Consider the following 23,465-nt stretch of genomic DNA (forward strand, 5'->3'; position numbering starts at 1 on the left):
ACCTGAACCAAAACAGGATAAAATCTGAACATTTCAAAATAACGTTTGTTGCTTTATTAAGAGATTACAATATTACAGGGATGATCTAATATATTAAAAACCCTACTTTGTTATATACAACACATGCTGTTTCACACGCCAGTTTAATGCACATCATACCTTTGTAAAGAATTTATGAGGTAATAAGGGAAAAAGTGTGCAAACAGATGTACAAACACATTAAGTGTCTTGCAGGCTTACTGAGAAGAAATATATTGAAATTCTAGGGGTTTTTGCTTTCCCTCTTACATGCATTCTTTAACTTACATTTTTCACGGCAGTTTCCACTTTGAAAGGTGTGTTAATAACAGTCTGTTCTAGAAACCTACCATTGAAGAATATTAGAATTATACCAATCAGTATGTCATAGTTGTGACTAAACTCTAATTATAGATGAGTAAAATGGTATAATAATTTGACAATAATATAATTGTGAAATATGGCAAATATAACTGTTCTTGGCTATAGGTAGCTTCTTTATATAATTTTCACCTATTGGCTAAGAATATTAAATAGCTTATATAGTGGTATCCATCATTTGCCTGCAAAGTTGGATAGTCCCTTTAATTTATATCCAGCCATTTCTGACTAGAGAGCCTACACAGCAGGTAATGACTGAAGTCAGGTACAAAATATAGTATAGTATGACACATTGGCTATACAGTATATTATATCCATAGTAAATCTAAGTTTATTTCCCTGTGCAGGTAGCTAGTTTATTCTGACTAGAAAAATGATTAAAGTTTTCCATCTAAAATATTTTAATGAAACACCAATTCTAATTTGTAGGAACAGATTATTAAAATGCTCAAAGTAAATAGGAAAGACTGGATTTATGATGACAGTAATGGTTTGAGTATCTGTTCACAAACTCAAGTTATATAGTATTTTATTCATGTCAGTTAACAAAGATTAAATTAATCATACTAATACACCAGCTACTTAGTTCAAAGGATATGATTTCCTGTGTCTAGTGATTGCTTATAATAATAATAATAAAACTCTTGCTGTACAGTTCGTAATATTTCCTGTATTTGAGAATATTTATATATAATATAACATCCAAAAATATTTAAATGTTGTGGCAGTATTTTTACCATCCAAACTTAATTTACAGGGAATAAAAAACAGAACATGTATCCACAATCCATCTCAATTGTCAGTTCTAAATGGCTTAATATAACTACTTTTGGTACACAGAGGTGTTCTGAATGTTATTTTGTTTCAGTTTTCAGTTTTTTTTGTGTTGTTGTTGTTGTTTGTTTGTTTGTTTTTTTTACTTCAGCTTTTCTTTCCCTGGAATGATTCTTGAAAATAAAATATACAAGCCCTCACATCTTAGCAATAAATTTACAGTATCTTACATTCCTAATTTCTGAAACAATTCCAGGTGCTAACAGCATAGTTATACATCTTTTTTAGATCAAGAAAGGGAAAAAAAAAAAAAAGAGAGAAAAATTTTCTCAGTGGAATGTGTTGGGGTTAGGTCTTATCATCATAACAACTTTCTTTAGTGAATAAGATCCCCCCCGGAATTCAGCCCAGTAAACACCATCCTGATACCGACTGCGGTAATGTCCTCCACGATACCAGACTCCATTGAGATTTGAATGAGCACATGCATTGTACCACCATCCTCCCTTTTGGTAATGAGCACAATTACCTGTAAAAGAAAGCTACGATTCAGTCTCGGGAAAAAATGAAAAATCTTACAGCAAGCAAACAAGCCTAGCACAAAATATACTTTTAACTGTGTATTTAACATGTAGGTACTGTGCACTACAAGGTGCTGCTTCTTCAAGAACCAAGTCTATATTTAAGTTCTACAAATGGACTCATTAATGGTACTGTGCTTTGCTGGAAAATCTGGTTGCATTTTTGTCTCAAATAACCTCAATATATTTTACAGACCTGTGTTTAATGTAATTAATAAGTATTTCAGTGAGAGTGAGAATTTTTAATTCAGGTAGTACATACAAGGGCTGACACATCAGTTTGTATTTCATAAGTTACTAATTGACAACTCTCTAAAATACTTTTTTTTTTTTTTAGTCTACAGCTGTATTTTTTTTCCTTTTTTTTTTTTGTTGTTGTTTGTTTGTTTGTTTGTTTGTTTTTTAAATAAGTCAAGGAAACAAAAAGGGGGCCTTGTACCTGTGTATACATCGTGGTCCCGGTCCAGTGTGGTGAACTGTTTACCATTGTGCCAAGTGAAAGAATCTCCTGCATTTCCATTGTAGCGTCCCAATCTCAACTTGTAATATTCGCTTTCTGGCTCTAGTCTGAAGCTAGCGTACTCAGCAAATACTTTCCGACCTGACCAGTCTTCCATTGTTATGAGCAGTTTGTAGTTGCCTTGATTCGTTAGCCAATAAATATTTTCTAAACCAAGCCAGTATTCTCCATCTATATTACCAAATCCTTGCTGTAAAGGAAGCAAGAGAAGGGCATTAATACTGTGCATATGCTTTAATGGTAAATCTGCGTGTATTCTTAAGTAGAAAACAAGTTCCTTTTTAAGAAATCTGTTGTCAAGACTCTAAAATCACCTTTTAAATTAACTTTACCAATAATTATTAGAGGGTAAAAGACATTAAACTGCTCACTTGTCCTAACCTTGTATGTCTCCCAGTTCCTGAAAAAGTTGACAGACCCATCCAGTCGTCTCTGAATGACTGTCCAGCCACCAGGGTCATGCCGTTGATCGCACCAGACCTGCATAAGTCGGTTTGTGTTTTCCGGTTTTACAAGATAGATGGAGCTTGTATCATGGCCATCTTCTAATGCTTGTAGGCAATCTCTCCAGGGCCCTGTGTCAAAACAGAAGGACTCTTCAGTCAAAATGCAACTGAGTATAACTTTAATGTAGAGCAGTGTTTGAATTGGTAGCATGTTTCTACACTTTCCACAGTATATTTGCTTCAGCTGAATAGTGCATTTCTTTTTTCTCTTATGGAAGCTTTCGTGTCTACTCAGTGTTGTCAAACAGATTACTTCACTGTAAATTTTTTTTCTGGAACACTTCACAATGAAATAATGATATGGGTAGATTTTTATTTAAGGCAACTGAAGTCTAATAACATTGGTTATATTTTCAAAGAAACTAAATAGGAATTACTCTGTAGATAAACATTAATATTTTCCTTTAGAAAACAATGGCAAGTTTGACTTTATTTCTCTCTTGGAGATCTTGAGCTTTTTAGATCTCCAAAAAAGTAATGAAAATAAACAGTGGAATCAGCAACATAAAACATGAATGTAGGTTACTGCTGCCACTGTAGTAAATGGTAATAAGCTAAACAAAATAAAAAATCAGATTCATAAGATGGAATGTGCATGTATACAGTGAGAGATTTTTAGATAAATTAGATGATTTAAAATACTTTAAAATACTTTGCATTCATGGAAGTTAAAGATAGTGCTCTTTCCCGTTTTCAGGAGAATGGATTTTTTGTTTCCCTGAATTTAGTAGACTCTATAAAGAGCATAGTCATTTTGAAAGTGTCTTTTGTTCATTATTTTACTCCTGTGAGAAGATAGTTAGGTTCCACGTTAACAAGTCTGACAAATTTAGATATGAACAATTCATCAGTCCATGCTGATAACTGCACTTAGAGTCCTCTAGACGCTTTGCTTCTATTCTCATATCTGACAACCAGTCAACAAGAAGTCAACAAAGAATCTTCAGGGTTAGAGACTCTTTTTTTTTTTTTTCCCATGCTGAAGGAGGAAGGCTTGTCAGATCTTCTGTCAACAGTCATACTGAAGCATATATTGCTATTAAGAGTAACCTCTTTTAAATTAATTCAGACCCTTTACCCTTTTTCATAATTCATTGTCCAACAATGGAAGAAGAGCTATCCTTATACATAGTAAATTAAGTAGTAATAAATGTTTAATAGGAACAATTTTGGTGTTTTGGGGAGTTGGTTTGCTGTTGTTTTGTTTGGTTTTGTTTGTTTTTTAACTAGCTAATAAAACATCAGTGCACCAGGAGGCAATCCAATTTTTTGGTGTGTGGTATTGCTGTGTTCTTGTTTTGTCAGTCATATTCACAGAATGCAATTAGGGTCCTGCTACTAGGCACAAAAGAATTAGAAAATGGGCTTAACTGTTCAGATTTCTGGAAGTACAGGTGTAGATAGAGTATTCTGTGACAAAGTTACATGGTTTTATTGTGAGTGGTGGAAGGAGATAGAGGTAGTGAATGATGGTAATGTAAATTGCTCTCGTTTATTTTATCACAACATGTAGGTAGTGGCACATATTAAAAAGAGCAACTGTAGTTGTATCTTGAATTCTGGAGCTGTATAATTATTTACATACTTTTTTTCTTTTTTTTCCAGATGGGAGGGGGGGAGGAATACTTGCGGCCCATCTCTTCCAGTCGCTTCTTTTACAGGATCTTAAATTTTTTTCATTATATTTTTAAGAACATGTAACATGGATGTGTGTTCAAATGCTTGTTATCTAAAAGAGACTGGAATACTTAAAATACTCTACAATTGGAAATCACAATACTTTGATAAATAGTTTTAATTGTCACTTATTAAACTGTCTGAGATATCTACAGTATTTGGACCCTCATTTCATGTGTCTTGATGGAAGAACATCTTAAGCATGCTTTTCTTTTTTCCAACTTGTGATGTAATCACAACTAAAATGAGAAGAAATGTAGTATATGCCACTATCCAACTATCCATCTCTTGGTTCTTGTACTGTATATTTTGCATCTATGCATACTGACATTCCATGTGCAAAATTACACTTATGTCCTCTAACTTTATTGCATTTGTTATTTTATAAGTATTTTCTGCATATTCTGTATGTTTTTACCAAATACTTGCACTTGCTTTTCCTTCTAATTAACCTTTCTAACTTGTTTAAGTAATTGTAGTAATGAAAGCAATTCAGTTAAACCAAAATAATGAGTATTAGCGGATTTATTATGAGAATGATTAACAAAAACATTACAGTACATAGCTGTCTATAGGAATTCTCAGATCTTATGTTCCACTTGACAGTCAGTTCTAGCCTGGAAAATAAATGCCATGTTGTCTGTAGATTTTCATTGTATGGTAACGCAAGCTTCTTGCTAACTGTTTTGAATTACCTACTTCTAACTATCTCTTTATCTGTTGGGAGTAGAATGCATCAGATAATATAACAAGGTTTTGGAATTTGTTGGTAACAGCTTTTTGATAAATGCATAAAATGGACAAACAGACAAAATAGAGAGTGAGCCATATTAAATTTGAACCTAGCGAGTAGGGAAGAACTGACATAAAATCTGAAATAGAAAGCACTGTGGGCAATCTTTTGAGTGTGAAACAATGGAATCTCCAATTCTTAAGAAAGAAAAGAAAGCAAAACAAAGAAAATGAGCTCAAATATAAGAGATTTAAGCAAATTCAGAGAGCGAGAAAATCCTTTAGAAAAATTAGTCCAACAAAAGAGTTTAGAATTTCATCAAAGAGTGTCAGCTGAGAACACTACAGTGGATTTTGCTATTGTAGAAGGCTAGGAAAAAATCATAAGAAATTGACCTGGCTAGATCATGAACTTTCTAGTAGCTCTGAAAATCTGAAGAAAGCTCAGATAAAGTAGTTGCTAGGTCAGAGTACTAGGCATGACCGTTCGTTGCTTTTGTTCTTATATAAAGACTACAACAGTATTAAGTCTACGATAACAGAAAACATTGACCTACTACTTTGTGATGAAGACCATCTGTCAACAGATTAAAATAAGATGCCATTTAATACCGTTCTTCCATTTTGCTTCATTTTTTTTTTTTTTTTGAACAGGTCAGCTGTGGTTAGATGATTAGTACCATCAGGAGCTTTGGCAAATTTGACAACTTTAGACACTGTATAGAAAGGATTGGATAAGATGTACATGGATTTTCTTTCAGTGGCTGGGCAGTTGTGGTGGTAGGCAGGTTGTTTGTTTCGTGGATTGTTGTTCATGGTTGTATTTTTTTTCCTAATTCATTCTAGCGTCTGTAGAGCCCCCAGGGCATGAGGGAGGGTGGTGAGGGCTGGCTGCGAGGCTGCTGGGGCAGGAGTTGGACTCAATGATCCTTATGGGTCCCTTCCAGCTAGGGATATTCTGATAAGTTACATACATAAGGGAAAAATAGCATATGTCAAATCGAATTGGGAAGGGACCTCTGGAGACCAAAATGAAAGATAGCTAGAAAAGCAGTACTTCCTCAGGCAAGGATCATGGGGTTCTATAGTACTGCAAGTTGACAATAAGTCAATAACACTTCACTCATTGCAAAAAATGAAAATGCTATATGAAGACAGAACAAAAAAGGTACTATGCATATGAAGTAACTGTTCTATTCTTCTGTGTGATAGTAAAGCCAGTTTGGGTACTTAAAAGCACAAGCAGAATGTGGGCCAGTGAATGAGTTTTCAACAAATTTTAACAGGTCAGATGAAGTCTGAAAAGAATGTTTGAAGGATAGATACTTCACTTATAGAAAGTTAGAAAAATTATAAAACTGTTCTTCCATATATTAAAAAGAAATAGATGCTTTTCTACATCTGCTGTTCATAGGATGAATAGTAGTAGACTTAAGTTACAGAAAGGGAATCTGTTTTTCCCTGATGAATTGTCTAATCTGGCGGTAAACTCAGCTGGAATTGGAAATATACTACCTAGCAAGGTTATAAATCTCCATCCTTAAGGTTATACAAGAATGGATTGGAGATGCATCTGTTAGAAATGAAGACTTTCTGCTTTGTGGGAAGAGACAAATACCATCTTCAGCTTCCTTTCAGCCAGATTTTATTTTAATAGTCTTCTGTACTTCTCCCTTCATATTTCTGTCACTGACTCAAAAGATGGACTTCTGTTAAATTTGTGGATAATAGATCCAGAAAAGCAATTAATATAATTTTGGAAAATAATGAGGAGATCAATGAGAATGTTACATGAAAGAGAATTATATAGCAACTCTCACCAGCTACAGACCACCTTACCAGAAAATACTGAACTATCAGCCCTGACTCAGGTCTAAATCAACATATAACAGTATCATAGAATCATTAAGGTTGGAAAAGACCTTCGAGATCATCTGATCCAACCCTACCACTATCACCCACTAGACCATGTCCCTAAACACCACATCCAACCTTTCCTTAACTACCCCTAGGGGCAGTGACACCTCCCTGGACAGCCCCTTCCAATGTCTGACTACTCTTCCTGAAAAGAAACACGTTCTAATTTCCACCCTAAACCTCCCCCTTGCAGCTTGAGGCCATTCCCACTAGATCAGGTTGCCTAGGGCCTTGTCCAACCCCCTCTTGAAAACCTCCAGGGTGGGGTGTCTGCAGATTCTCTGGGCAACCTGTGATTCTCTGGGCAACCTGTTCCAGTACCTCACCAGCTTCCAAGTGAAGAATTTCCTCCTAACTTCTAATCTAAATCTCATCTCTTTCAGTTTAAAAGTGTTTCCCCTTGTCCTGTCATTGTTTGCCTGAGCAAAAAGTTGCTCTCCATCTTTTTTATAAGCCCCCTTAAAGAACTGAAAAGCTGCGGTAAGGTCACCCCAGAGCCTTCTCTTCTTTAGGCTGAACAGCCCCAACTCTCTCAGCCTTTCTTCATAGGAGAGGTGCTCCAGCCCTCTGATAACTTTGTGGCCCTCCTCTGGACCTGCTCTGACATGTCCTTCTTGTACCAGGGGCTCCAGGCATGGACACAGTACTCCAAGTGAGGCCTCAGAAGGGCAGAGTGTGGGGGGGGGCAATCCCCTCCCTTAACCTGCTGGCCACTCCTCTGTTGATGCAGCCCAGGATGCAGTTTGCTTGGGCTGCATGTGCACACTGCTGGCTCATGTCAAGCTTTTTGTCCACCAGAACTCCAAGTCCTTCTCTGTAGGGCTGCTCTCAATGAGTTCTCCCAGTCTGTCCTCATGTTGGGGATTGGCCCCACTCAGGTGCAGCACCTTGTCCTTAGACTTGTTGACCTTCATTAGGTTCACGTGGGTCCACTTTTCTAGCTTGTCCAGGTCCCTTTGGATGGCATCCCTTCTTTCTGTTATATTGACTGCACCACTCAACTTAGTGTCATCTGCAAACTTGCTGAGGGTGCAATTTGATCCAGTTGTGTATGTCATTGATAAAGATAATAAAAAGTAATAGTCCAAGGATAGTATTCTACTGATACATCCTCTAATGTATCAATTCAAAGAAATTATAATAGATGTGTTTTTCTCACGTCGTTTTTATTTATTTATTTATTTTTACATAGTGAAAAATACCATGATTCTAGTGTTCTGGGGTTCTGTACTGGGTCTTGCTATGATCAATTTAACTTCCCCCAAAGCAGCCCACACAGTGTTGTGCTCTGCACGTGTAGCTGGAACTGACTTCGTAAAACACCACACACACCCTCCAAAAGCCAGTAGGCTGAGGGCAGGCAAGAGGTGGGGAGGGGACATCGCCAGGGCAACTGACCTAAACTGACCAAAGGGATATTCAGTGGTATATGATGTCACACTCAGCACTAAAAGCTAGGGAAGTGGAAGGAGAAAGGGAGGCTCTTGTTATGGAAATGTTTGCCTTCCCAAACAAGTGCTATGTGTATCCAGGCCCTGCTTCCCAGGATGTGGCTGAACATCGTTTGCTGATGGGAAGAATAGAATAACTGTTTCTCCTTTTGGTTCTGTGTGGCCTTTGCTTTTGTTTCATTAAACAGCACCTATATCAAACCAAAACGTTTCTTTCCTCCATCTCATTTTCTTCACCTAGCTCTGCTGAAGAGGGGGAGTGGGAGCAGTTGAGTGGTAATTAGCTGCCTATCAGAGTTAATAAGTTTTGCATGGCACAGTGCAAGCTATGGCCAGTTCATCTTTGGCAGTGTTGTAAAATGACTACTTTGTAGCAGTGTGGTAGAGATTTTCTGTAGACTGTAACACCTGCTCAAGTTTCTTGGGAAAATTTCCGTGGAGAAGTAAGTTGTGTGTTTGTGTTTTTTTATTATTATTATTTTGTTTATTTAATGGCAATTACTATATTTGATAAATCTATAGAGTTTGACAGGTCATTTGAATTAAGTAGCAAATACCCTTGAAGCATATGCTATATGCATCTCACATGCCTTACTTCATGCCTTAGTCTGTAGTATGCATTTTTTCTGAAGCAAGTGCATGTTCCTCCCATGCTAAAAAAAAAAAAAAAAAAAAAAAAAAAAAAAAGACTTGTATTCCCAATTCAGGACACATAAAACATGAACAATGTTCTTGAAATATGTGGAACCATAGGTGCAATTGGATTCTTTACCTGTGATTTACCAATCTCCTAGATTAATTGAGCTCTGATTTCCAATGCTTGCATTCTGGCTTATGGCAGAACTCTTAAGAGAGTAATAACAGCTATATAATATCCCGTATTATTGTACCACCTGCTTCCCTTTCCTCCTGTCTTAGAGTGCAAGTGCCCTATGCAAGTACAACACAGATGTAATCCATTCTGGATTATAATAATTTATAATAACTTCACAAATGTGTACACAAAGTGTCAAACCCCTTCAGATGCTGTGAATTATAGCAGTTCAAAGTTGGGCACAAGTAAGTAATATTTAAATCATTGACTGTCAATTACTAAGATTTTTTTGCAGCTCCTTCATCTCAAACGTTTGGTATAAACTGATTTGTCTTGGTGAAGTAACACAGGAAAAAATTGTGGGGCTAATGTGTTTAAATCTCTTAGGATTCAGAATGCATGTTTTTGCCTTTTTTTTGTTTGTTCTACAACAGGTATATTAAAATTGATTCAGATTGTTGATGTGGGGCGTCTTGTATGGCAGGCGGTTGGGGATTACTGTAGCATTCTTTGACTAATAAATCTTAGCCTGATTATCTTTTTTTCCCTGGCCTTGACAAGGCTACTGAAATTTCTTTATATTAAAAAAATAATAAAAATATAATACCTAGGACTTGAACTATTTTCCTTTTTATTTGATATTCATTTAAAGCAAACTGACTCCATAACCAACATGATAAATATGTGTCTGTAAAATCACAGAATCTCAAAATAGCTGTGACTAAAAGTTCAGGACCTAAAACCTGGAGAGCAAGAGTGAACATAACCTCTTCCTATTTTAAGAAAGAATTAAGAGCCAACGGTTCAGGGACCGTGAGGCTATCTGCATTAAGAACAGGTAAAATACTGTTTTTAAATTCTGCTGTTGTCAGTTTTATTCATTCCTTGGCTAACAAGGTGTTTTACCTGGAGATAAAGTTTAAGATAGTTCTAAACTCTGCGAACAAAGACTCAATAACAAGAACTGAAACAACCATAAAATCAGTGTTAGATACAAAGTAGCCTATTACCATTTCCTGTTCTTGAGGAGAAGGCACAATAAGGTATAAAGGTAAAGATTATGTTAGAATATAAATTCATTTCATGAGTGGTTCATCCAAAAGTCCCATTTGCTTCACTGGGAGTGTCTCCATTGATTTTGATTACTTTTTAACTCAAATGGAACACCATATATAGATCTAATGGCAACTATTCACGAGAATCCAAATGACAAATGTGACTTGAATTTGGACAAAAATCTAAAAATAATGTTTAACGCTCCAAATTCAGTGCAATCTCTCAAATTATTCCAACATCTCACCCAGCTACTCATATTTTCCATTTTCTATCTCCTAATAAAAGCTTTGGAAATGAACCAAACTAGTAATATTCCCATAAGGTCAGGAAAGTCAGGCTTTAACAAGCTGAAATTTGAAGCCTAATCTATCATGTAGATAGAACTCTGTCCAAAAAATCTGGTGCTAAAAGAAACAGTAGTTTAAATATTCTAGATAGTCAGCAGTTACATTTACCTTTTCATACAATGTCAGTTTTTGAGGTATTCTGTCATATATTAGCATGTATTTTTAGATCATGTTTAATAATTTGTACCAATAACAAATCTGGAAGCAGTATAACTTTTTCAGAGATGGGCTTAAGATTGACTACTGTAGTATAACCTTTCTATAACCTTAATTGATTGTACGGTAGTAAAACAATGACTGAAGAAGTTCTGAATGATTGTAGTGAACTTTTTTATACTTTAAGGAAGAGGAGTAGGACTTTGTGGCAACAGTGTTAAAGTACTTTGGTATCTACTAGCAGCCACAAGTCCAGTGCTCCACTGAAGTGAAGTCCGATCACTACACTTTGGCTTTATGATCTCTCAAAGGGCTTTTGCCATTTGTACAGTTGGTTCAGTCAGCTCAATATACGCAGACTGTGTCAGATCTAAGAATCTCAATCAGTTCAAAATCATTTATTTTGCTAGATAAATTATTTGCATTTCCTTATATTACGATGTTTCCTACTACTTATTATTAGTGTAGACATATCAATAATATTACTTACCAGATGGTTTATCAGTTGAAGTTGGAATACTAGTTACTGCGGGCATGGTTGGTAAGGTAGGTGGCAGAACCTTCAGATTCTGATCACTCTGAATCTCATTAGTAGATATCTGGTTAATCAGGCGATTGTAAGTAGGAGGGTGATACGCTTTGTTTGGTGGCTGTGGAGTTTGTGGAAGAGGCTTTATGGATGGCATTCTCTGACAGTGTTCTTCTAGCTGGGCAATTATTATTGACTGATTATTTGCAATTGACATCAGATGCTGGTACTTGTACTCTAAGTCTTTGTATTTGTTTGCAAGCTGCAGCATGTCTGCAGTTTGGTTCAAAATCTTATTCTCAAGTTGGGAAAGTTCTAAGGCATTGTCCCGTTTCCGGATAATTTCATGTAGTAACTGCATATAGAGTTGTGTGACACGAGAGTTCATATTTCTGCTTTCTTTTCTTAAGAGCTTGACCTCATTAACAATCCCACCATCTACCTCTACCAATTGCTGGAGAGTTTCTATTTGTCTCTTTTGTTTAAGAAGTTCATTGTTAAGTAACTGTAATTCCTGTTTATTTACCCGGTTTTCAAGTAGAACCTCAGGTTCTTTAGAATTAACACAAATGGCACCTGTCACTCTCTGCTGAGGTACAATAAAGGTGTAAGTGCATTTGTCCTGTGTGTCACTGGAACGTTTATATCTGTTCATATAAATGAATTCTTGTTCTTTTTCTTCATCATTGCCTTCAAATTCCTGTGTTTGGCTTGCAGCAGTTCCCACAACAGCTATAAGCATTAAACAGATTAATCTTCTTATCATCATGATCCTCTGTTTCTGGTTAAATATTCTTCTGCAAAGAACTTCGTAAAATCTGTTCTAAAATAAATGTAACAGTAAGTAACATATTGGAAATCTGTGCAAGCTTTTTTTAATAAAATAAAATAAAGATAATCTGTTCTAAAATTGACGATAGAATATTACGTAGTATTTAGAATCATAGAAACACAAGGTTGTAAAGGACTTGACTTACAAGATCATCTAGTCCAACTGTCATCCTATCACCAATACTACCCTAAGCTACTAAATCTTATCTCGTACCAACTTCTCCAGGTGCTTCTTGAACACCGCAAGGGACAGTGACTTCACCACCTCCCTGGGCAGGCTGTTCCAGTGCCTGACCACTCTTTGAGAGTTTTTCCTGATGCCTGATCTAAATTTCCCTAGGTGCAACCTGTGGCCATTTAAATTAGCTTGTCTGTGAATGGAAGAGATAATTTTCTTGTCCCATATGAAATCACGTCAGCTAAAAGGGGGCATCATCGGGAATAACTGTGCCACACTGTGGTCAGAACTGTAGTTAGTAGTTGCTAGATTATCTAAAGCCTGTCAAGAACCCCAAGAAACCATGTAATAAATACCAGTACTTGAAGAGCACTTTCTACCAGGCAAGTACCACAAGTATCCAAAATCAATGTTTTCATTTAAACATATATTTTCATTTTGTATAGCTACAAATATAATCCTTAAAAATTAATCTCTTTAAAAACAAACAAAATAATACAAGTTTATAGGCAACAGTTTTCTAGGAAACATGAACTTAGCATTGGCAGTACTGCCATGAATGCGCTTGTTAGGGAACGTTCTTTTATCAACTGCATAAATACAACCTTGATGTCGCGTATTTCTTAATAGATTTGTTGGTTAATTTTGACATGCATGTGTACATCTATCCTAGTTTTCATAATTTAAAAAAAAAAATAATCCAATATAGAGCTTCTTCAGTGTATAAAGCCTGCTTGATACTTTTTAAAACCAAGGTGGTGTTATCAACATATTTTTTCTTTGCTTATAAAAATTTTCAAATGGAATGGTTATTCAGTGTTTAAACAACTGTCACATTAACGCTTGGTCATCTTTAGTACAATGTAATTTTATAAATGACATGACCTGTGACAGTAACAGCTATGAGAAACTCAAATGAGTCCAGCTGAGAACCACCAACATGGATAGATCGGGGCTAGCAGAGATGATTGTATGAGAGCAAGCTAGGTTTGTTAAGCCTAGGAGAGGAGGTAAGAGACATATTCCTGCTGTTTTAAGCTGCTTAATGGGTGTTAGTAGAGAAGATAGAATCTTTTCAGGGCACAGTGAAAGTACAAGGGTCAATGGATCCAAATTGGCTCAGGAAAAATATATTTTGGATTTCAGAAAAGAGTTTCACAATGACGGCAGCCAAGGTCTGAAGCAGTGTCCTGGTTTCAGCACAGATGGTCTTCTTCCTAGTAGCTGGTATGGTGCTGTATTTTGGGTTTAGGATGAGAATAATGCTGGTAGCACACCAGTGTTTTAGCTGTTACAGAGCAGTGCTTACACAGAGCAAAAAGGACTTTTCAGCTTCTCATACTGCCCTGCCAGCGAGGACGCCAGGGGTGCACAAGGAGCTGGGAGGGAACACGGCCAGGACAGCTCATCCAAACTGGCCAAAGGGCTGTCCTGTACCCTATGGCATCATACAAAACTATAAAACTTAGGGGGAGTTAGGTGGGGGGGAGGCCACTGCTCAGGGGCATTGGTTGTCGAGTGGTAAGCAATTGTATTGGGCACCACTTGTTCTGTATATTCTTTTGTCATCATTTTCTTTTCTCTTCCTTTTCTGTCCTATTAGATTGTCATTATCTCAACGCATGAGTTTTTTTTTTGTTTTTTTTTTTTCTTACCCTCCCCCGCCCCCCCCTTTTCCCTATTCTCCCCTATCCCGCTGCGGGGAGCAGGATGAGTAAATGAACAGCTGCATGGTGCTGAGCTAAACCACAAGCAGTCACACAAAGAGATGGTGGAATTTCCATTCCTGGAAAAATATAAGCTTTTGATTTAGGCAAGGTGCTGAGCGATGTGATCTAATATAGAAGTTGGTTTTACTTTGTGAGAAGATGGTGAGGTCCCATCCAGTGTGATTTTTTTTAACGGTTCTAGGCAGCTGCTGACTTTTAGTAATTTTTCTTTGTTCCAAAATAATGATGGATATGCAGGCTTTAATCATTCATACTGAGAAGAGATATGGTTATTAGTCATTCACATTTTTCTGTTTTGAAATAAACCAAATAAATTTCTGTAAATGCTTCTGTAAATGATTCAAACAAAGTTTTCGGAAATGTATTTTTGCCTCAGTTTCTTATGCAGTTTGGAATAAGCTTTTTCATTTTGCAAACAGAAGGGCATTGTACTTCACAGAACTTGTCAATAATTTTGAAAACTTGACAGATACATGTTTGGGATTTTATATGGTTTCTCTGAGTAAAGGAATGTTATTTGGAACCCTGGAAAATGAGGAACATAAATTCACCCCAGACAGCAGTAACTTGCATAATCAACGTTTGCATAGCAAGTCACATTTAGAAATCATGGGAGTTTCCAGGCCCTGTATTACAGTATAGATGGACTGTTCTTGCAAATGTCTCTAACACAGTAGGTGTAAAATTGGTTTTATTTCAGTGTTTGAATTGAAATACCTTTCTTCCCCTCAAAAAATGTAACTATTTTGACCCACTGAAAGGAAACTTTTGCTCTGAGTTCACTTTTGTCTGTTTACAGCATCTCATGTCCTTATTCAAGCATAGGATTTGGAGTGCACATTCTTTCCAGGCTGAAGAAATACAGAAGAACTTATAACAGTTTGTTTTTTCTCCTTTTCTTTTTTTTTTTTTTTTTAAGAATTGTATAAGAAAACATGGAACAGAGTTCATCAACCTCATCTTAACATATCTGTTCAAACATTATTTCAAAATTCAGAAGGTAAGCTGTCAGTGAATGACATCAGCGTGATTAGACCATGCTGAAATGTTTCTCTCTTACAAACTTGTCTGCATGTCACCTTTTCTAAGGTGTTCTTCCTATAAGAAAAAACACAGGAAATAGAAGTATATTGGTAAAAGAATGCACCTTTGCAAATTGAAGCAAGAAATGTACTGTCTTCAGATATCTTTCCTGCAGTCTGTTTGTGAAACAATCTCTTAGTTTTATTGTTTTAAAAAAGAAGAAAGTTGAGAATGAAGACTATTTGTTGCATATTGTAATTGGCTACATCAAATACATTGCATTTTTTCTATAGCTGGATTCAAGTGAGCTTCATAACCAACATGCTTGTTTGCATAACTCTGAATGATGATTCCTTTGGGGAGGAAAAAAAAAAAAAAAAAAAAAAAAAAAACTTGCTAGAAGTGGGGCAAGAAGCCAGAGAAGTAGTTTTAAGGAAGGCTTTAATACTTTTGATTTGTGTCCTCATCATTTTTGATTAGGAGACCATAAGACTTTTAGGACATCAGGATTCCTTCCCATGAGAGAGGAAGATCATACTTACTAGATGTATAGCACACTAGCTTTCTGTTTTCTTCTGTTGTACTTAAGTAATTGCTTGTAGTAGTTGTCCTTAGTTAGTGCTGCTTCTTGCTGATGACGTTTCTTCCTGTTTCTCTGGCTCAGCCTCCCTCTTCCTCTTTTCCCCCTCCCTAACTCTTCTGCATTGGACTGGGAGGGAGCTGTACTGCTGAGGCCATGTTCGTCATGAGTGTAAAATTCCACTTAAGTATCTGTAGACTTTTCAATCTTGCTGTTGCATGGAACAGCATTGTATAAAGACATGTTTGTAGGTTTGCTGTAAATTTTATTTGCTGGAAATACACCATGTCTTTCTCTTATTCTCATATGCACAAACAAAATTTATCCAACAAACAAGCATACAGACAAAAGCAGGAGAAGTGAAAGAATCACGCTTAGGAAGAAGAAATGTCATTTTAATTGCAAATGAAATAGAACTTCTAATTAGGAAAAGCATGGGAGTTTGAAGTAATTTCATTTTTAAGATTCTGGCTGCTCAATACTTGTGTATTCCTATAAGCACTATACATAGAAGTTGGTACGGTTATATTGCCAAACTCATCCTACTACAGACCCAGCTAAAATCAAATCTGTGTATGCTTACCCTACTTGGTAGCATGTTATTCTATTCAATTTTCTTTTTTTGCCAATAACAGCTGCATCTGTATGAAAACTGTTGGCAGCATTGTTGCTATAACCATTTCATTTTTCATATTCCTAGCTAGAGTAAGTGCTTTGGTAAATAAATAAATCAGGTTGTAGATCAAATGTTGGCCTATTTATGTATATAACTGAAAGTACGTAATAACAATTTGGTTTGTTTGCTCATTCATTGTTTGCTCAACTGAGGATGTTCCTGTGATCTGGTGAAAAAAGAGGTAATAAACTTTCTGAAAGGGATATTGTATGTTTCAGCTTTTGATTGCTTTTTCCAGTCATTTAAACAGCAAAATCAAATAAAATCTTTAAATTTCCTTGGAAATATTTCTGTTTTGTACTCTATCCTATTTATATAGGATTTTTGGTTAGTCAAAATATATTACCTTTGTATTGTTATGAATATCTTGAAACTTACAGGTGATATTTCAACAGGAGTTGAGTATTTTACCATCTGAAATTATACAGCTGTTTCAGTCTGTAATTTATTACTGTCGTGATCCTGAAATAGTGAATTAAAAAATATTTATACGTGCAAAGTATTACTGTTTAACAGATGTTCAGTGTTGTGTTTTTTTTAATCAGCTGACCTTAAGAGGAGGCATGGAAGGTGGCAATGCCAGCAGTATGCTTTTTTTTTTTTTTTTTTTTTTTTTTTTAACGCTACTTGTATACAGAATGCACATTTAATTGTGGATGTTACAGCATGTGTACTTTTTTTCCATTATTTGTTTGTTCTGGTACTATCCTTCATAGGACCTCATTTTTACAAAACAGACATTCATGTATTTGTATTCAACAATTTCTTTAAGGTTTTATGAAGTACTTTACATATCCTTGGGACTTCGGTGTGCAAATGAGAATGAGGGCATATCATCCGATGAAAGTGTGACTTGTAATAATGTAATTAAGTATTGAGTTTCTTTGAAAATGCAACCAGTAACCTTTCAATGCTATGGCTGTTTTTTGTTGGATTATTTTTTTTAATAAAACAGACATTTGCAGTATTACTCTGGAAATAAAGTTTTTTTTATAAAAGCCTCAGTATATGTTATCAACACTTTTGCATGTGGAACTCAAGTTGTTTGCAATGTTGAGTCTTTCAACCACTGAGAGACTGATCTCTTATCTCTGAGCGTCTGTACTGTGTTTTTTACACCTACACTTTCAGTGTTCTGCAAAGAAGAGCTGAGACCATAGGAAAACCACTGGAAGGCAGCTAAGCACTGAACTTAATTATTTTTTATTTTGGATTACAAGTCAGTTCAAGGAGAGAATGTCTTGACATTTGAAGACATCACCTATAATATAGTATTTTGGAAAAATACAAAAGTAAAATAATGAGCTCTGTAAATCTTGTGTGAAAGACCTCAACTAAGATAAACGTGGAAAATAATTGTCTAGATTCTGTACCAAAATATAAATTTTATGTTTTTTTTTTTCTACAGATAAGGTTCATGAAACAGCCCAGTAGGTAAAAGCTCTGTTACTGCTTCTTGCTGCTCCTCTTGTTTTTCTATAGTAAGCTGTTATTAATCCAGAGGACTGCAGGTATGCAAATGTCACGTATTGAGGTATATAAATGCAGCTTTTTTATAAATGATACGTGACACTGTATCCACGTGTGGAGACTGCGTTACAGGGAAGACATTTTTCTGTACTAAAACCAAGATGTTACATGAGGGGAATTCTAGGAACTTCAGAAACCATTTGAATAAAGTTTTTCAGTACTGTGTAGTATAGTTAACTTTACTGCAAACATAATCTAATTAAGAAGAAACACTTTACTATTGTGGTTTGAGAAGCAAATAATTAAGATCCTATATGATGAAGATAGCAATTGTCACTTACAAACCATGAAAAAAATGTTTTGTTTTGTTTTTTATGTTGCAGCTCAGGAGCCAAGTAGGCATTTTCAGTCCATCAGGCTTCAGTTATGATAGTCATAAAGAAGGTGAAGGAGGATGTTTCCTACCTGACTTTTTACACTTAAGCAGGAGTGCTCCATCAACAGTCAAAGTAAAATAGGATTCCTTTTTTAACTTACGGTATCTTTTGGGATAGTAACTATTGTTAAAGCAAAAATTATTTTCAGTCATTGTCATTAAATTTCCTTTAAAAGGCACCCAGAGTATTACATACTTAGAAAAATAATTTCAGTTTGGAGTTTTATTATTTCACTCTATTTTGTGTCTATGTTTTTTTATGTCATGTTTTCTTTCTTTTGAGAGGGAGGGGGGAGGGCAGAGGGCATATTAAGTGACTTTCATCTCATTAAAGAGGAAATAGACAAGGTCTAACACTCAGAATTTGTGTCATTGTATGTTGTTCATCCCGTTCTGACTGAAAGCACTTAACAGTCTAGACTGAATTGTTAAGTGTATGCCCAAGTTGAATGCACGTATTTAAGCTGATACTTCATGGCTCTTTAGAAATACCCAGATAGATGGGAGAACATGTATGTGAAACATTCAAGATACTCACTTTTTGCACAACACTAGTGTTTTTTGACATTTTCCTGTATGGTTGTTTTGACTTAGAAGAAAAAAGCAGCAGTGTTACCCTACCTACAAATGAGTTTGTATTGCTACAGTAACCCACTCTAACAAAAATCAGTTTTGTGGGTTAATCAGTATATATTTTTTTGTGTGTATGTTGGTCATACTTAATATAATGAGGCTAGCAGTCATTTGATGGTCTGGCTTTTCCTACATAACCCTGCATGCTGTGGTACCCTGTGTGCAGCTTACTAAAGTATTTAGATACATAAATAAAAGCATATTCACAAAAGGCATAGTGTTAGATCGTATAACAGTTTTGCTTGAAAAGATCAATTATTTTGATTGTGTACTCATATGTAGTTTGATACTTGTTGATTCTAAAGAAGAAACATGTAAAGCTAACAAATAATCTTCACTGTTTCTTTAATAATATTGTCTTTGATATTAAAATGATATTTAGAGTAGGTAGTGCAGTTGTACATTTTAATGGAATTGTAAAAGCACATGGAGCAAGGTTGTCAAAAAATGTAAATTCCTACTATACAAAGATCAGAGGTGTTTCTTTTGTTGTTTTGTTGTGATGCTTCCCCCCCCCCCCCCCCCAACATTAGTGTTTGCTTCTGCAGAGTCCTTTGATAGTCAGTGTTTGTGGATGTACAGTTAGCTAGCATGTTCCAGGCACCAAGCCAGTACTATTATCTGGATTTCACAACATTATTGTAAAAAGATATATAAGCATGACTTTTCTGAAGCTGCTTTCTTTCTTATTCCCTGCCACTTTTTTCAAAGCACGCACCCATGCACTGTTCATATTCTCTTTCCCAAATATTCTTTTGAATTGAATTACATTAATCTATTGATTTTTAATGTAGCCTTTGTATTTAATTTGATTTATTCATTTTTGCTCAATTTGAAGGGGAAGGGACTTCCATTGAGACAGATTTTCTTTTAGAATTAACTCCTGTAGCTTGATTGTAGGTGAAAATTATTGCTGTGAAAAAGCTGAACATTCACATTTTTCAGTTTGGTAAAAGGAAATTCACAATGAAAGTACTGCATGGTTGTGTGAATGCCACGTGTATTAGGAAAAGTTCTAAAGTTTTGCTTGAAATATAGTAGTGGATAGGAAAAGGTTGACACATAGTAAGTACCATGCAGTTTCAATTTTGAAAAGGTGATGTAAAAGGAAGTTTAATTCTGAGTTTATTGGGTGGAGTTGTATTTTTTTTTTTGTCACTAGTTCTTGGTTCCATTGTGAGCCATGCCACACTTTTGACAGAAACTAATTAATTGCTTCAGAAGCTTTTATTATAATGCATTCTATACTTAGCTTTGTCCATTTAAATTTGTGGTAAAATCTTGATTCAAAAACTAGCTCATGCTTCTTAAAGGGAAAGATTTTATTTATTTTTTCTTCACTCTGGGGAATGGATGACTAATGAAACACTTCAGCATGAGGATATCTTAGTTCCTGGAGAACTTTTGTTTTGAAATAGTACCAATTGCTTCAGGAAACTTCAAAGGATTATGTATGCTTTGCTGCCATGTAATATTTTGAAGTTTTTGGCAAAAGTGTACAGCCTTTTTAGTTACAAGAAGTACAGATTTTCATTCTTGATTACCAAGAATTTTAGTAATATTGTTTGTGGGTTGTTCTTTTTGCTTTACTAAATTTCCGTCCTAGACAAGGAATGTAATTACTGAGAGAACACTGTTATTGTTATTATTTCCCTTAACAGTGGCCTCACTTTATTTTTCACTTAATCCAGTTACTACGAAAAAAAGATGTTTATGCTGTGTATGTACACGTGTACATGCATTTAGTGAATACTAGCCCTTAAACACACTCACATATTAATAAATGTGACACATTTTGCTCATGAAGAATAGTAGTTGGATCATAAATATTTAATATTTATACAAAGATACTCATACATGCTATGTTCTGTTCTTAAGTGAAATTTATTTTGTAGACTGTTATAAAGTTCCAGGAACTATTGTGTCTCTTTGATCAGACATGAGTGTAAGAAGAATAGAGATTTCATCATTTTTAATACAGACAGTCCTTTAGAAAAGTTATCATTAGTAATTAGTATGTTCTGGAAAGTTGTTTGAAAGGCATGCAGTATTCGTATGCATTTGCAGCCGGTTTGAGGAAACATGAAGCCTAAAGTTACATGCAGAATTAAATAAGATAAAATAAATTTCATATTCGAGAAAATAATGGCAAGAAGGCTCTTTAGTGCCTGGCATCATAAAATATCTCAACTATTTTAACACCTAAATTTGTTTTAAATATTTGCTGTTTGTATTAGGGAGCAGTAATTTCTTTGAACAGCTTACACTCGTATGCAAACCAATCAGTCTTTGGACCATCAACATACAAAAACATATGCATATTCTAAATTTAACCCATTTGTACCATGCATTCTTACCCTGTCTCCTTCGTCTTCTTTCTTCGGTCCTTAGCGTGCTTTCATCAAAGGCTATCAGAACAACTTGTCCGCACGAGTTGTGGCATCTCACTTAGCAGTTTGCGTATCGTAAGTGCAACTCTTCAGTGAACGTAGCCTAGAGTCTACAGCTGAATAGCTTTGTTCGCTATACTGAAGTTAGAAAAGTAAATGTCTGGATGATCTACAAAATTATTTCCTTTCTTTTTCTCTATTTTTTTTAAAGATTTTTCACAGCTTGGCTGTTCAGTCTAAGCCATGCATCTGTACAGTGTTACCGTTGAGGTAAGTAAGACTTTGTCCTGGTGAGAGAGAACTCGGCATTCTGGTTTTAAAATTGTGAGTCCATCATTTCTTCCAAGGCTAAAGCAGCCTTATTTGAACTTCAGCTCCTTTGTGGTAGACCTACATCTGGTGGGGGTGAGGGGTGGGGGGGGGGGGAAGGGGGAAGGGGGAAGGGCAGGCGTGCAGCAAGCTGACAGGTTTTGGTTGGGTAGGCTTTTTTTCCTCCTCCCACGAGTGCAAGGGCTCCGCCGGTAACAGACGCCCAAGCCCCGCCGCCAGCGGCCGTGGCTGCTCGGAGCCCCGGGGCGGGGCCTCGGCCTCAGCTCTGCTGCAGCAAGGGCCGGACCGCATGGGGCGTCTCGCGCGGGGCAGACATGGGTTACGCTGTTTGTTATATTTGCGTGCGGTTTTTTAAATCTGTTTCTGTAACTGAAACTCCTTAACCGTGAGTCACGAGTTCTTGTTCACAGTGCTAAAAACGTGTAAAAGCTAGACCCGGCTAAACTGTTGTGTTGTTGCCGTTGATTGAATGATCAGTGATAGTCCAAAATGGAAGTTATTTTTATGTTGTGTAAAACAGTTAATCTTTAGAGTTAGGAAGAAATTCTAGAGACCGTGTTTGAGTGTGGTTTCGTTTTTAGGTCAAATCAGATGTTGAGTGTGTAACTATAGGATTCGTCCCCAAAATGTCGGAGTGGGGGTGGCTACTTCCTGCTCATAAGGCTTTTTTACAACGCGATCTCTGATGGAAGAAGGAATATTTTTCATCCGGACATTGAAGGAGCCTCTGCTAGTTTTTTTTTTTTTTTTTACTGACGGGTCTTCTTTGATGCTGACGAATACAGCAAAGGTGCTTTATTCAGAGTACCACTGATTTTATTTATTTATTAGCACTTCCTAGGTCATTTCTATCAGGAAGCAGTATATTCTCAGACAAAAAGAAATGTAAAATTGTCTGAATTCAAGCTAACATTTATAATAATCTAATGCAGATTGAGAATCCATAATGTGGGTGAACGCCAGTGCATTTTTTAATGCTTGCCTGATACTTCTGGTAGTCAGTCTAAAGCATGTTTCTCATTTGATTGCTATGAGGTGTTATTCTGCTGAACCTTTCTAAAAATTTGCTGTCACAGAACTTTCTATGTGCAGAATATTTCTGGTCATTAGCTATTACCTCTGTTTTTAAAAAGATTTTTTTGAATTAATGTAAAATTCATCTTTACAGCGTACTTAAAACTTGCTAGGAATCTTGCTAAGAAATTAGCAAAATTAAAAGTGAAACTTCACAGAGCAAAGTTCATTTTAAACTACCTTTTTACCAGCTGCTTAACAAACCAAACAGTTCACTGTAATTGTATGTCAGTCACCTTTAGAAACCTATAATGCGGTCCAGTAATTTATTTGCGTATAGTTTTCTAAGCACTTCTAAGGATCTTTGGGCTCTAAAGAAACTGATGAAAAGAATATGAGAATACTGAAATTAGTCAAAGGACAAATAAGCAGCTTTAAATCTATTACACTAGTAATTCCATATGCTTTTAGGGTTTCCCCCCTTTCTTGTAATTGTAATTGTTTCTTGTACGCTTAGTGTGTGGCCTGTGTTACCTGCAGAGAATATTAGCGCCTCTCATTAGTTACTGTCATTATCATATCATTTTTCTGTAGTGTAAATTGAAAGTTTACTTATTTCTCTTGCCATAGACATACAAGCAGGGACTGAAGTTGCCATTTTAGTGCATTTAAGTAGTGTGTTCTATTTACTTGAAATTCAAGCATTTTAGAGCTT

At 35.9% G+C, this 23,465-nt stretch overlaps 2 protein-coding genes across 13 annotated transcripts in view; one reads left to right on the top strand and one right to left on the bottom strand.

Moving 5' to 3' along the window:
- RALGPS1 (Ral GEF with PH domain and SH3 binding motif 1) overlaps positions 1-23,465 on the top strand; it is a 127,465-nt gene that overhangs the window by 35,355 nt on the left and 68,645 nt on the right. The window lies entirely within an intron of this gene.
- On the bottom strand, positions 26-21,913 carry ANGPTL2 (angiopoietin like 2). Of its 2 annotated transcripts, none has more exons than XM_035341861.1 (5): positions 21,374-21,913; positions 11,421-12,282; positions 2,656-2,849; positions 2,194-2,464; positions 26-1,702 (listed from the first exon to the last, which is right to left on the bottom strand). In XM_035341861.1, the coding sequence occupies exons 2-5, from the start codon at positions 12,226-12,228 to the stop codon at positions 1,503-1,505; spliced, it is 1,473 nt and encodes a 490-aa protein (XP_035197752.1). In that variant the 5' UTR covers positions 12,229-12,282; positions 21,374-21,913; the 3' UTR covers positions 26-1,502. The 2 variants fall into 2 exon arrangements, with proteins under 2 accessions (XP_035197752.1, XP_035197751.1); XM_035341860.1 differs by having other exon boundaries at positions 11,421-12,277; positions 21,374-21,912.

Source organism: Oxyura jamaicensis, chromosome 17, assembly GCF_011077185.1.
Source record: "Oxyura jamaicensis isolate SHBP4307 breed ruddy duck chromosome 17, BPBGC_Ojam_1.0, whole genome shotgun sequence".
Lineage (NCBI taxonomy): Eukaryota > Metazoa > Chordata > Aves > Anseriformes > Anatidae > Oxyura > Oxyura jamaicensis.